This window comes from Melopsittacus undulatus, chromosome 7 (assembly GCF_012275295.1).
Source record: "Melopsittacus undulatus isolate bMelUnd1 chromosome 7, bMelUnd1.mat.Z, whole genome shotgun sequence".
Classification (NCBI taxonomy): Eukaryota; Metazoa; Chordata; class Aves; order Psittaciformes; family Psittaculidae; genus Melopsittacus; species Melopsittacus undulatus.
In genome coordinates this window covers 15,622,803-15,638,943 of record NC_047533.1, presented here as the reverse complement: position 1 = coordinate 15,638,943, position 16,141 = coordinate 15,622,803, and the positions used below count along the sequence as shown (strand labels likewise).

The 16,141-nt window shown below is 36.6% G+C and overlaps 1 protein-coding gene across 1 annotated transcript in view; it reads right to left on the bottom strand.

Annotated features, from left to right (window-relative positions):
- The window catches only part of CC2D2A (coiled-coil and C2 domain containing 2A), a 54,616-nt gene that overhangs the window by 21,097 nt on the left and 17,378 nt on the right, over positions 1-16,141 (bottom strand). The window contains exons 12-21 of the mRNA XM_034064639.1: positions 16,031-16,137; positions 12,984-13,124; positions 12,413-12,569; positions 11,282-11,517; positions 10,202-10,379; positions 8,854-9,010; positions 7,582-7,729; positions 5,215-5,353; positions 4,265-4,468; positions 1,335-1,427 (exon numbers count right to left, since the gene is read on the bottom strand). Of these exons, the coding sequence (XP_033920530.1) occupies positions 1,335-1,427; positions 4,265-4,468; positions 5,215-5,353; positions 7,582-7,729; positions 8,854-9,010; positions 10,202-10,379; positions 11,282-11,517; positions 12,413-12,569; positions 12,984-13,124; positions 16,031-16,137 (1,560 nt within the window). The remainder of the gene's footprint in view (positions 1-1,334; positions 1,428-4,264; positions 4,469-5,214; positions 5,354-7,581; positions 7,730-8,853; positions 9,011-10,201; positions 10,380-11,281; positions 11,518-12,412; positions 12,570-12,983; positions 13,125-16,030; positions 16,138-16,141) is intronic.

The following is a 16,141-nucleotide window of genomic DNA, read 5'->3' as shown; positions in this document are numbered from 1 at the left end:
GTTCCTGTGTGATGTACTCTAGGTTACCCTGCTCTTGCAGGGGGGTTGGACTAGATGATCTTTTGAGGTCCCTTCCAACCCTTGGGATTCTGTGATTCTGTGCCTTTGTCCTTTTTTCCTACCACAAATGCTAGTAATGCCATTATATACTGCACCATTGCAAAACAACAATACCAAAGACCTTTCTGAAATACATCTCCCCCTTTGTTATTTAGAAAAGATTTTAAGTTACTACTATTATATCTCTGTTTTGAAGTGACAGGCATATAAGCATCACACTTCAGGGTGAACTGGATTTCAGTTCTGATGGGAGAAATCCAATTTTCAAGCACACCTGACAATTTATATAACTCCAAAATACCCAAATATTATTCTAAAAAAATGATACTTGTATTAGATCTAAAAGAGTAACAAATCAAGGTACCATAATGCTTATTACCCTGTATACCATTATTTAGTGCACTGCATTTAGTGCACTGACGTTTGAGTGCACACTCAAGTATCAGACAAAACATATGGGGCTGACACAGACATGACAGCTATGTTAAAATAATGTGTTTTACATTATCATACTGAATCTGGGCTCTGGTACTTGCCTGGAAGATTTAAACACTCTTCATTGTCTAGGATTCTTTTACAAACCATTCTTTCTAACAGACAAATTGTTTTGTCCTACATCACATAAATGTTATCATCATAATGTATGTTTCCCTGGCTGCCTATGATTTAGTACATTTCCTGTTATTTCCAGTACTGGTAAGAAACCGGTAGCCATGTTTTGCACCTCCTATTTTGCCAAAATGATCTGAAATGGCAACCTTCTCTTGGTTATATGACCAATGTTTTCATATACTATAATACCACAGTGAAGGTGATGTAAGACACGCCCTCTGCCTCAGGCTGCAGGACAAGACACAGTGTATATCACATCTTTTGCAGAGGTTAGGGCCACTTTCATGGAGATAATTAAGTTCTTAGCATCACAGCTTACAAGAAGGAAAATAGGGAGGAAAGGGCAAACAGTGAATGCCTGAAACACAACAGTATAAAACTCTGGGACACTGGAGCAAAAGAGAATTTACAGAACTGCTGGAAAAATCCAGAATGGCTGGTCATCTTGTATATGGCATCTGTTTCAGTAACATTAAATGAGTCATTTATAAATCACTTCTTCAACTAGACCAGTTTCAGGCACAACTTGAGACTTCAAATATGTCTGTAAGTCATGTTCAGAGACGAGTAAGTTTTTAATATTCATGGAAATGAAGCTTCCAAGTATAGAAGCAACATATGGTCTACAGAAATATGGTGGATCCATATTTTTTGCAGCTTACCTTCTGTAGATAGTTGGCAACAACTGCTCTGTGGGCATCTAAGTAATTTTTGCTGTCAATCACATCCCTCTCTTGCAGTCTCTTCTCATAGTCCTAAACATATTGACTAGAGTTTGTGATTTGAAACATATTCAATGCTTTACTACATACATGAAAAATGGCAAATATTTCATTAATATTAATGTATGGACTACTATAAATCAAAACAGATGTCAGAGGTTTATAAAGCTATTTTTAATGCTAATGTATACAGCAACAGTACTGCTAAACTACCATGAATATAGACAAGAATTCCATTAAGTTACAAGATTCAGGTGGTTTAAATTACTATGAATAACTTGAAGATTTCCCTCACTTCTTTTAAAGCTGAACTTTGACCTGCTGCTGTAAACTGAAATTCCATTCAAACTGCAAATGGCTTCTCTTACTGCAGCCGCAATAGCTGCAATATAAAGGGGAATCCTTTTATAACAGAAGTGATGCAGTATTTATGGAAGATGGCCTGAAATCTGAACTGTGTTTTAATACATATAACTAGTGACACAACTGTACTGACAGATGCAACTTTTATTCACAAGTTTTGGCAGGTGTCTCATAAATTAAGAAAAGGTTAGAGCTGACACTCAGCTTCTAAGAAAAACACAGAGTCTACAAGTCCAGGGGGTCTCTCCAGATCTGCAGGCTTAATGGAAGCCTGCAGGTTGGCTTTAGAATTGCAGCTACTTATCACTTAAAAGCTACTTAGTAAAATTAATTTGGGGCTGCCTGTTCAACAAGCATGTGGAGAAACTGGATGGGGTCCACTAGTAGTAATAAGTCAGAGGCCTATTGAACATGACCTACAAGAACAGGTCTGAATCTTAGAATAATGTAGGCTGGAAGAGAACTCTGGTTGTTATCTGATCCAAATCCTTACTCACAGCAGGAACAACTTCAATCAGGATGCTCAAAGGCCTTTGCCAGTTGAATTTTCAGTACCTCTAGAGATGGCAATTCTACAAACTTGCTGGACATGTTCTAGAATTTGAATACATTCTTTGTGAAAAGTGTTTGAATTATATCTAACTGTAATTTTTCTTGGAGTGACTTGTGCCTGTCATTATCTCACCACCAAGACGAGCTTCGCTTTTTTCTCTGCACTGTCCTGCTAGGTACTTGAAGGAAGAAGCTGTAAGAGTCCCCACTTAACCTTGCCTGCTTAGGCCAGAGCAAATCTTAGTCCCTTCTACTTTTTCTTGTATGTCAGGTGCGCCAGCCCTGTAGATGTTCTGGCAGCTCTATGCTGGACTTGCTCCAGTATTTCAGTATCTTTCCTGCACTGGACAAGGTGTTCAACTCAGTGTGGTCAGGAACAGATTAATGATCAACCCTGTATCTACCCACAACTATTTGAGTTGGTAGAGTGTGCCAAACTCATCTCTCTAGTTCCAGACAATATAACAAGAGAAAACAACCATTAGACACATCTTGGATCACTCAAGGTTGGACAGGATTTATTCCTTGCTTTTTTTTTTTTTAATAATCACTGGAAAACACTGAGACAGGTTATCCAGAAAGGCTATGGAATCTCCCATTTAGAGGTTTTCAAAACTTGGCTAGACAAATACACAGCTGACCTCATCTAGTGCTGGCAATAGTCCCACCACTTCAGTGTAAAGTGCCGCTAGATGATCTCCGATAATATTTTCCAAACAATATTGCTACAATTCTATGAATTATCAAACTTCTTTGCCAAATAGCAAGTAAAGCAACTAGGAACTATTCCACCTTAAGCTTAGTTTTAAAGATCACGTCACATAAAATTAACTTGGAATGGGTGATCATAGGTTTATCCAACTTACCCTTAAATGAAAAAAGAAAAGAAATAAACCAATTCTTAAACAATAGTTTTCAATTTTGAGTGAGAAAATGAAATTAACAAAGTCTCTAAAATCAATGTGATCAGAAACATGTATCAAAGATGTGGCACATCTTTAAATAAAAAGTACAAAACTAACCTAAAATTTAAAAAGGAAAAATACTTATTGCAAAGAACCAGACATGACTGAATTCATAAATACCTTTAAAAAAAGAGATAATCCAAAAGTAAAGAAAGAAAGAATTTTTTTCAAATAAATTTATGTAAGAAGAAGTAGGGATGAAGCAGCAGTTGCCAGAATCAGAGATGAAGGCTGGACATGGTCCTGAACAACCTTATCTAGTTGAATATGCCCTGCTCATTGCAGGGGAGTTAGAACTAGATGATCTTAGAAATTCCCTTCCAACCCATTCTACGATTCTGATCCTGCTAAGGAAGTGAACACTAAAATGCTCCTTAGCTACATTAATTGCTAAAGAACAAAAGCATGCGTGACTTCACACTAATAATGGAGCTGAGATTAAAAATAATTAAAGTATGACCCAAATAAAAACTGCACACATTGCATTTCAGTAGGATTCTTTCTTAACAGGCAAGGACAGGGCAAGCTAACAGAAACAATGCAGTAAACCACTCCAGAATAACTGCAACATAAGCTGTAGCAAAACATAAAAATGTCTTAAGTTTTGTTAGTCATTGCTCCCAGCAGCTTCCAAAAAAGGGCTCAAAAGTTAGCATGCCTAAGCCTGAATTATCTTTTTATTATCCTTCTGTATTTGAAATCACTTACACATAAATGAAAAGAAAGATCTCTTACCTTTAACAAAAACTATCTTAGAATTTGTCTACAGCAGTTGCTGTGGTTTATCTTTCTGCTTCCACAGTATAGCTGTGGAAATATTGCCTTGGAAGGAAGCTGTCTTACAGTAAAACTAGAGAAGACTGAAGGATTAAAATTCTCACTTTTTACATATTAGCATAGCTGTACATTTATTAAGAGACCAACTGACTTCATTGCAAGGCAAATATTAGCATTAAAACTAGAAAAGAAATATTTCAGGTAACATTCTACCTGGAAGATTTTTTCATTGATTTCTCGTTCATGTAAGGGGACTTGCTTATAGTTTCGGAACTCTGCCACTTCCTCACTTCTGAGCTGCAGAAGTCTGAATCTCTTTGATCTATTAAATTCCGTATCAGAAACAAAGTTAAATTCTTGCTGCAACTGTTCCAACCTGAAGAACTCCGGAACCCGGGCCTCTCCACCCATAGAAGCCTAAATTAGTAAAAAAAAATATTTTTTTTACTACAAAACAAAACAAAAAAACCCAAAACAAACCCTTTCATGCAAAGTGACTAAAGTCTATAAAATAACTTCTGTAAGTCTTGTATATAGCAAGGGTGGTCATTTTAAGCAAAAGTGACTGAGACAGAAAAAATGGAGACTGAAACACCGAGTGCTTTAAAGTGGGGTTTTGTTGAGCAAAGTATATATATTTAAGAATACAATAAAATTCTATTTCTTTGTAACATAATAAAGGGTACGAAAACTAACACCACAGAGTAACCTAGGCAGCTGTACTGTAAAGATGATTCATTTACACAATTTCAGCTACATAAACAGGTCTTCAATTTGATGTTCAGAAAAGTTGTAACTTCCTATTTAATATCATACAAGTGCATTGGGAATACTCCTGCCCCTTAAGGAAACAAGCTCAAAACCTGTATTTTTTTAAATTTATACATTAATCAGTTTGCATATTCCCTTATACCTATTTTTCACCATTAAAATATTACTGAATGGATTAATAAATCATACTTATTAATAATTAAGCCACTAGTAAATGGATTAATAAATCATATTTTAGTAAACACTTTGCTTCTTAACACTCACACAAGTATGTCCACAACAAATTCAAATGCTACTACTGCCCTGGTATGCATGCAAATTGCCTGGGAAGGTCCTGGTGAGTAGGTGTTTTGCAGCTCCATTAGCCCTACAGCTCTGCAAAAGCCACTTACCATGATCAGCTGCATCAGAGCTGCATTGCTTGGGTCATTTGGATCAAGTTTTGCTTCCGCTGCCCACTTAGCTAGTTTCTTCATGTCAGTTAAGCCTGATGTGCCAATGGATGCAATAGCATCAATGTTTTTTAAAGCACTAAAAAGACAGAATTGACTCAACTTATACCATGCATATGATTTAGCAATATTAAAAAAAAAAGTATTTAATACAATCTTAAGAAAAAAAAAAACCAACCCAAAACAAAAACAAAAGTCCCGCACAACCTTAATAGTAAATTCCACTACACAATTCTTAACTGCAGCTTTCTGAATGAAGGAATTATGAACTGCAAAGGAAAACAATGTGGAAATACAAACGAACTGGTGAAAAAGAACTTTTATATAAAGTAATAAGGTGCTTATTGATACACCTGTGATACATCTACAGTATTCCATGTTGCTTCCTTGTAATCAATAACATGATAAATTGCTTCACAAAAGCAATGAAAGCATGAAATATAGCATGGAATATTTGGCAATCCATACTGAAATGTACTTCTCAGATACAGTCCTTGCTTGTCCCTATGTCTTTGATCTGTACCCTGGATGGCTTACTCAGACCTGCATTGTAGTCTTGGCCCTTCCCTGGTGTTTCTGGATAAATCCTGTGGCCTGATTCCTCCCCTTGCCATGTCAGGACTGCTGCCAGTAGCCTGCTCTGCCTGTCATGTTCAGCTCCTGTAAGACTGCATGCTGGCTGGCAAGGACACTAACTGTGATGGGACACCCTCTTCAGCCTTTTCCCTTGTGGTGTAGCCTTACTTTTGGCCCTCCCTGACACTAAGAGTCTCAGTTCCACTCCTTATACTTTGGACACTTCTGCTCACTCACAGCAGGCAAAGAACTATGATAGCTAGTATGAAGGGCATTTGTACATTGACTTGCCTGACAGGTTTCTGGCATTTTCTCACAAAAGCCACCCCTGAAGCCCCTCCGCTACCAAAATCTTGCCACATAAACCCAATACACTAGAGGGCATGCATGTTATTAATCAAATACCACAGAGGGTGGATGTTGGCCTTTCTTTTTTGAGGGGTCATAATTTGAGTCTTTGATCTCTGCTCAGTTGAATATTTTCAAGAAAGCTCTAAGAGTTTAAGGATCCTTCTCACACTTGGTTGGAATCAGCCAAATATCTAGCAGCAGATAAAGTGACAACATCCAGGTTTTATCTTTAGGCATCAGTCCTGACAAATGCCACTGAAACACAGTTGTGCTGAAAAGCTAATGGGCAGCAAAAACTAACTTTAGGCATGAAAAGTTGTCTCAGGGCAAACAATGGAAAGTCACAGATGACTGAATCACCCTTTAGAGATGAACAAAGCTAACTTCCTTCTGAAACTCCTCATTTTTCCATTTACTAGTGATTAGTCTCCAGAGTTTAAAGTTAGCCTTTGGGAATACATCCTTATGTTTTAAACTTACTGAAGTCAGCAGGTTATTCACACGCTGATAAGAAAATTACTCTCACAGTTGCAGCTTGGGTCAAAAGTAGCAACATATTGATTTGGATGCCAATGTCTAACTTCTAAATAAATAAAAACCTGTCAGAATCTAATCAGCTGGAAAAGGTACTTGCTCAGTGTTAATAAGTTTGGGAAAACTCTCAGGGCTTTACAGTGAAGTTACCTGAAGACATTACAAATACAGACTTTAAGTATCATCTCCTTGACTTTATCGCAATTATATAAAAGCAACAAGATGGACAAATCATCTACAATATCCAATCTGGAGCCACACGGCAAATTAGGTTGTTCTGAATGGAATAATATACTCATTTCTGCGGGTCAATACGCTACTGGTGGAGAAAAATCACAACAGAGTATTATCTTGGAATGATTTGACAGATGAGAATTTTACACTGATTAATTCACTAACAGTGTCAAGCCCCTACACTAACTTCTACTGCTTTCATAGCATACCTTTTATCATTAATTATAGAGAAGGCAGATAAAGCATGTGTCCCAATAGCCTCCCCAAATACACTTCAGATTAAGAAAAAGCTGGACCTTCAGTTCTGAGCAAAATTACAGGAGAGTTCCTTGCCAGTACAGACATCTTCTATTGGAAAATCATAAAAGTTTATTAATCAGCTTGAGTTTAATACTGTTGATAATTAATATACTAAAAGATTAAATTTCTAATTAAAACCTGTTTACCAAAACTGTGTACCCCAAGACATCTGCAGGGAGTCACAGTGCAAAGTAAAATATCTAAAATTAAGGAAAAAAGATTATGATAATCCTTGATTATGAAAGCCTTGGGGTTTTTAAATACTAATATAATCAGTTTCCCCTGAATCACTGAAAATTCCTATCGTATTACCTTGAAATGCCTGTGTGTTGCTGAGACACTGGAGGAACTAAGGGGATTCCTTTTTCTCCAACTGCCCAGGAGACACTATTGGATACTTTCCCAGAGGTCATTAAAGTCATCCTGTTGCTACCATCAGCTTCAAATGAAAAGGACACACCTATCAAGGGACAAAAAAACCCCAAAGTAGTATATTTATGCATTCAAACACAATGTCTGAACATTTTTAAAAACACATCCTGAAAATAAGTAGTCAATGAGAACAGCCAGAGTAACCTCTCCACGGAAGTGGTGGACTCCCCAGTGTTGGACATCTTTAAGATTTGGCTGGACAGGGCACTGAGTCAGCTAGGTCATGGCCAAGAAAGGTTGGGTCAGATCATCCCTGAGGTCCCGTCCAACCAGTTATTCAACACTTCTATGAAATAACCTTTGTCTTTATATAAGTGGAGAAACATCAAACAACTTGATTCTGCTGCATGCTGTGAGGAAGGACTCTGCTCTACAAGAAGAGTGAACCACTCTATTCCACAGTCTTCCACAGAAAGGCTTTCCATTTGGGTTGGAAGGAAAGGCTAACCCCTGAAAACTATGTCAAAAGCTTTATTTTCCTGCTTCGCAGACATGCCCTAATATTTCTGTTAGTTTTTCAGTTCAGCATTTTGTTATTAATGAAACAGAAATTCAGAGTCAAGAGAATAATGCATGACTAAAAATTCAGTCCTAAAGCTTTGTGATTGCATGTACAGTCATCGTGGCCAGTGACACACATGTATTTGTTTTAATGATTTTTTTACTACATTTCTTTCGTCCACAGTTGTTTATTTATTATTCTGCTCTAGCTTGATCTGCATTTCATACATGGCACATTTATGCAAATCAGTCATCTCATAATGTGTTCAAACTTATATAAAATTGAAAGTTCCATATACTCCTATGTATTATTCCCGATTGCCATTTTCCTCTCTCTCCCTTGTTTTATTTTTCCAATGTCCCAGGGATAAAATGTGTTGCAGGATTTCAACAAGGCAAATAGGAAGACAAACATTTACTCTGCATATACACTTTTATAGCCAGTTCTTCAGTGGTATAAAACATTAGCTTCACCAGAGCTATACTGATTAACATCACGTTTGCTCTGCAGTGTTAGAGGCCTGATTATGTAAGTACTAAACAACCCCCACTCTTAGCAGAATTTACTCTGAAACTTACACCAGCCTGTTACTGCTACATAGTTTCAGCAAAATAAGAAACACTGAACTGAGAAAGACTGAGAGACCCTACCACTCCCAACTCCTTCATGGTCCAACATCACACGCTGACTGCTGCTGAACTCAACCTCTTCTATAGGAGCACTGCCTGTCAGAATTGTAGTCTCAGGAACAGGTATGAACACTTCAGCCAACAAGGTGGTACTGCTCATACCCGTTGTTTCATATATCTAGAAAAAAACATGGGGACAGACATAATAAAACCAGATGTACGTGTGAAAAGTTGAAAACATACTGTAGAGTATCTGAATAAATGATTTTACTATGACTTAAGCATGAAATAATTAAGACAACTGTATTAATTTACTTTCTGAATTCCCCAATTAGCAGACATTTCAGCTACCAGCAGTTACCTTGATCTGAATTTTTCCTAGAAGTATATTCTGCTCACTTTTATAATGTACCAGAGAATAATATAACAAACTCCAGGCTTTAAAGAACATCAATGTACTGAACATCACATAACTGCTTGTGACAGACACTAACACCAGGTGAAGATGCCAAAGGGATTCTGCCTTACTAATTCTCCCTTACCACGAAAGGCAGAGTAAGGCACACAGTGCCTGTTCTGGCAGTATTGCAGGATGCTTTCCTCTTCTCTGGCCAGTTGCAGGCTCAGAGTGACATGAATGATTTCTCCATTCAGATGTTTTTAATCCAATAAGATGGTATTTATTTTCCCTTTCAATCTGTGCATTACATAAACTGAGCAAGCAAGGGGTATACACCCTCCTCTGAACTACGAGCACTAAATTACCTAACAGGAGAAGTAGAATCCTGACCATATTCCTCCTAAAAATATACTGTATTGGCCCTGAAAATTCATGTGACTCATTCATTAATTCTTGCTTGGAACAGAGGTGCTGCTGGTTTGACTTAACTGCACCAGGTCAAGTGCAGTTATGGACATTACTAGCAATGATTTTTTTTTAATTATACCCCTCCAGCAAACATTAATAATTTTGCTGTGTGGACAATAATGTCTTAAGAAGGCCATTTTGGCAAGTTTACTTGCACCTTGTATCAGTTCTTCTAAAACTAAGAGGCTGCTCCAGTAACATATTTAACCATATGTCCCGATTACTTCCTTTTCCCCATGCTGCCCATAGACAGTTTATATGTAACATGTACTCACACACACATATACATATAAATGTACGTGTAAAGCACGAGCATCAAAAAATGTAGCAAAAAAGTTAAAAGTTTGTGACTGGAGAAGCAAGGAAGGGATACAAGACTGATGATTTACAAAGGGTTTTTCAGCCTTTACAACACTACCATAGAGCAAAAGACAAGCATTACAGGAGTAATTACATTTCATATTATCTTCTTAGAAGTTTCTATGATAAATCATTATATACCTGCAGTTGCAAACTCTCTGGCCAATTGAATATTTGTAAATTGAAAATCTGTCCAAAGTGCACTCTGAAATCTGAACTTATTGGTCGGGTAACAGTCCTTGATACTTCTTTGGAGTTGAAGAGGACTTTTATGAAAGCTGAGCGTTTCTTCACGTCTTCTCGTCGCAAAACTTCAGCTCTGTAAATATGCCAAACAAGCTGTCATATCATTTTTAATAACGTTTTTATTCCTTGGTTATGTTTAATGAGAATCTGATTCTGCAAGAGTAAACAGAAGCCACGTAAACTAAAATGGTATTCTAAGAATATCACTAGACAGGAATGACTTTAAAACTATTATGTAACAGTTGCTTTATCTTCTCATGAACATAATATGATTTAAAAATTAACAGGTCACATTTTAGATCCACTAAAGCCACCTCCATATAAAAGTAGTTATATAGGGAAACAAGATTTCCTTTTACTCCTTTCCTCCAAAACACAACAGACAATATCAAATTAAGATTTAAGTATTTAGTTGCTGGGAATGAAAGAGCCAACCAATATCCCTTGATGAGGTTATCTGCTGAATAAATACAAAACAAAGGAGTTTTTCAAAAGAGTAAAGTCTACTAAATCTATGTTAAATTGTGTGTGTAAATGCAGAAATCAACACAAACAAGTAAGTTTATTTATTTTATCCACATTGAAATCCCTGCTGTACTACTTCATTACTTTCCCTTTGTTGACTGTAGCAAAGACCTGATGTGAAGGACTAGCTAGTGAGTGTGGTACTCCCAAAAGTGACCTAGACTCTACACTGAAAAGAACTTCCTTGTATACACACTGTTGCACGCAGATGCTCAAGAAACATCAGAAGGTTCAAACAGAATGGGTAGACATGCATTCTCCAACCCACTATATGCAAGGTTACATATGACTGGAAAACAAACTAAGTTGCATCAACTTCAGAGAGCGGTTTTATCACTAGGCTAAACAGAGCGGTGAGCACATGCTTCTGAAGTTTTACAATCCATCAGTTAATAAATAACACCAGAAAAGTCACAAAGAAAGTAATCTGCAGGCCACCATCAATCTTACCGAGGACACAGTTCAGTTGGAGTTACGTTTCCTGACAGCACCAGTTCAGGAATTAGAGCAGGCTCTCCAGGTTTCCTTCTGCAGTTGTCAGCTTTTTCTCTAACCTGCTGCTCAATGTCCAGTCTACTGGCCATTTTAGGTGGGATGGGTTTTACATGTTCCTCACCAAGGTCACAATCTTCATCTGATTCTTCCTCTTCATTAATGTCTTTTTTCTTCTTTTTCTTTTTGGATTTCTGCATATAAAAATAATAATGGTCTTCCTGAACTTGTTTTAATCACTACAGTTTTCTTCCCTTGTTCTCTTGATTCACAAGTGATAAACATGTGAGAAATGACTGCATAATTTTAAAATCACAACACACAAAAATGACATTTCTCTTACACTACAGTACTATTTCAGATTCAGAATTCAGCACTGCATTCCATTCATATGTTTCAACATATAATGTGCTTCAAACAAAACATTTATTTAACCTTCTCAACCAATTTACAAAATAAACATGTTTCTTGAACGTTCTGGCTAACAGCCGACTTCTCATTTAGCCTGAGTTACCATATGCATTCTGTCAGGACTGAAGGAGGGTTGTTCAACCAGCAGACACAGTTCTTCAAGATACATTGTCTGCATACACACTACTGAAGTGAATGCACACGTGCCACAAACTCCAGTGCACAAGCTTTGTAGCTTGGCATTAAATAATTCAGTTCTGGGACATTCCAAAACTGAAATTTACATGAGATGATATCAACTGCTTGTTCACTAGAAACACCCCACAATTACTTTGCTTCACCATTCACACAAAATTCATCCATGTTTTTTGTTTGCAAAGGCATGAATTTAATGGGAATGTAGCAAAACTATTAAATTTAAAGAACTGGTGAAGTGATGAAAACCAACAGCAGGAGACAGTGCTCAAAAAAAACTTAGTTTAAACTTTAATTAATTCACAATTAATTTACTAACAAATTCTAAGTAGACAGAATGTGTCCAAATACATCACAAAATTTATGTATAACTACCCTGAAATTGACTCTTCTGTATCAGAAGAACAAAATTTCATAACAAGGACAGTTTTTCTACACATTTAGTAATTTTTAATTTTACGAAACAGAATGATTTAAACAAACCTGTGTTTTCCTCCACAATTTCCACTCTTTTAGCTCAGTTTTATACTCCTCCATTTTCTTTTCATATTCTTCCATGTCTTCTTCTAGCAATTCATTTATCTCAGCTCGAATTTCCTCTTCATATGCTTCTTCATCTAATCTCTGATCAACCTGTTCCCTTGAAAACAAGTTATCAACATGTTGCATAAATTAACATAAGGGCTACAATTAAGACTGTAATATGTAACGTAAGTCTACTTCTCCGTTAATTAATTGTTAGATCAAAAGTGTGTTCTATTTAAGTATCAGCATAGACAGTCTAAAAGCTGATAGCAGACAGTTACTATCCAGGATGGATATCATACCATTAGCCTGTAGAAATTCCTTTCTGTTACAGCAATTACTTGTTATTTTAACCTTCCTTCCTCCCCAAACTCAAGAAGAATAGTGGCAGGCTCAACCAGTGCTAGACATTACTCAAATTCTTCCTTCTGCACCCTTCGTACCAGAATTTTAAGTTCCCAAATCAACTAATCTTACTAAAACTCTGCTGCTGGCAAATGAAGTATAAAAAAGCGTTATCAACACATACTTCCTCAAGTAAAGTTTCATGGGTGTGTTAGTAAACTTCTGAAAGTCACGGAGGGATTTAATTTGTTTCCAAACTTTTATAATGGTCTTAAGCAACATTTTGTCTTTTTCTTGTTCAGCATCACGAAGTCTTCTGGTTTGCCTAGAAATATACATACATATGCACAAAATCAATAAGAATTTTATAACTCAGTGGAACAACAGAGTGAAAATGTGCGATAGCAAAAGCCAAGTGATGTGGGTTTCAATTTGACTGATGGCTGCAGTGGTTTAAATCCAGGGAGCATAAACCCCAGGCTTGAAGATGGCAGGATTTGATTTTCTTCTGTATGCCAGTCTCTTGCATTTTGGACAATCTGATTTCAATTACAGCTCATTCTCCAGAGATCCCAGAGTTTTCTGAAATGCTTATTACAGCTGTACATCATTAAAAACATTTTAAAGTCAGTTCATGTAAACAACAGCCTAGGAAGCCTACACTGCTGCTATGAAGTAATGCTTATTACATTGTACATTACAAAAAATGTTTTAAACTTAACATGCCTCTAGCTCCAGTAAAATGGGCTTGCAGAGATGAAGTAATGTAGCAAACTATAAAGTAATTTAAGTCCTCTGACAGCCCTACAAGATTCTTAATACAAACAAAATTAAAAGGGCTTTTTTTTTTTGCCTCAGAATTGGTATTTCACATTTTCAGCCTCTCATCTGTTTGTAAAAGAGCTATTCATTAGCACTTTTAATGACCATAACACAGTTCCCATGTAAATATCCATGCAGCACAAGCATAGACTGGTTCCAGTACCAGTTTCCAGTACCATCTTGGTAGCTAAAAATGCCTAGTAAAAAGAATGTGATTTAAAAAAAAACCCAAACCAACAAAAGATGTAAGTTAACACATTACTGTTTGTAATATTCAGAGAATGTGGAAGACAGGGAGGGTGAATTAGAGCTGAAAGAAGAAATACACTTTATATTATTTAAAAGCATAAACAAATTTAGTAAAAACAATAAATAAAGAAGAAATACAGACTTTCCAGAAAGGGATACTTCTCCAACTCATCAGCTAGCAGTCTGAGTGTTATTTATCCACACAGCTTAACAACCTTTTCTTCTTTGTCTACCAGATGAAGCTAGAAGATGAAGCTTAAAGACACGAGGATCATACAGATCAGTAATTACACTTATCTAATGCATACAATTTGGAAGCAGGACCTTTCAGTAGAGAATCACCCCTGCTAAAACACATCAGCCAGAAGAGCCTTGAAACCTGCAATCCACAGCATATGCTGGCTTCCTCTTCCACAGACGAGGTCAGGAGGGCTGAAATTGCTAATTTGCAAATATCTTCTGTATTCCGATGATATTTCTTCCTCAAACCAATGGAAAACTACAACTCCGATCATCATACAGCAAAGAGTACATATCAGTTATGTTGTTGGAGGGTGGAGGAAGCAATTAGATGATTTTCCATGCTACACTCTCTTCACATCTGTAATTTGTCATGAGTGTACTACACTGACCATCAGGGAAATGCAGTGTTAAAAGAAAGACAAGGCAGGTCAGATGTTTTTACCAACATATGCAGTCCAAATTAGTATTAAGCATCACGACAGTAAAAATTCCTGAAATCATCTGAGCTTCATATGCGTAACAGCTTCCAACAACAGAGCTGGAGCCAGAAAGAATTACAGATATGAAAAGCTCTAGAATAATTCCAGCCAAACTCATCTCACATTACTTACACAACTCTGATCTCACTGATTTCAACTGAGGTTCTCCCCATTCATTATAATGTGACACTAAAATAAATCACTCACGGCCTAGAAAAACACTTAAGAAACTCAGAAGGAATATTTTATCTAATTAAGATCAACCATCAAGCAAGTCCCAGAGTTGGTGCCAAAATCCAAAATTCTCATTCCCACAGTGAACCTTCTCATTACTGTTCTCATGTTTTTCCTGGTGAGAGATCCTGTCTCCAAGGTACTGTGTGGTAACTGCACACTTCCTGCTCCTAGTCCTCTAGCAGATGTGTTAAGAAAATACTAATAAAAACTACTCCTTTTTCAATGGAAGGAAGACTTTGTCCTTCAGTATAAAATCATATGTTATAAATTCTCTATGTCCTGTACAAATACTAAAGTATTACAAGACAGCGTGCTTGAAGGATGAGAATCTGAAGAAGCAATTCCCAAACTAAGAGTAGTGAGTGGATGAGTAAGTGTAAGCAAACATAAATTTCAAGGCTGAAAGTAGAATTGTTATTAAAGAAAAGATTTCTTAAAATATTGTATTATCGTGTAACCCATGACATAATCTAAGCTTCTGTTCAATATATTATTGCCTACTTTCAGATTGTGAAAAGTTGATAGATTTTGATTAAAGAATCTAATAGTTCAAAGGATGTTCAGCACGGATCTCCAAAATAATCTAATTTTGAGCATACTGCTGACACTTACAGTTCACCACTGTCCATCTGCCAAAAATAATACTAACTTTCACTGCCAAGCCAAGAACTGTGTATTTTTGCTACACATGCACTGTCCAAGAAAAATAACCGTAATTTTGTAAAACAAAGTTCTACCATTTTATGTATATTAACCCATTGGCAAAAATATGGCCAAAATACCTAAGAATGGGAAGTGAATCAAGAACATTTGTGTAATGAAGAAGACAATGGAAAAAGCCTAAGGTTTTTGTCTGTTCAGAAAATTATGCAACTTGCATTGTTGTGAGAGCTTAATGCATCCCACCGGTGTCTATTGAAAGCTCAACTGAATTTTAATTGTGCAAAACACACCAGTAAATAGTTGCTATGTAATTAATAAAAGGCAATCAGATTAGATCCTTTCTGAATCAAGATTTCAGCCTAAACTGTATTTTCTTAATAATTTTTCTTACTCGACCAATCAGTAAGAACTCTTAAGCCCTGAAAACTTTCCAGAGCAATTTGCACCAGAATTTAAAGGTCTGCCATGAATTACTAGCATGGAAAGCAAAAAAAGGAATGCAGCTTTAAAAAACAGTGATTTAATGACCCATACCTACCTGATCTCAATTTTGTACTCAGGTATGCTCTGTTGTGCCACAGGTTTAGGAACACCAGCATCACCGCCGTCTATGCCAGATTGCACTGCATTCCTCAAAACATGCAGCTTA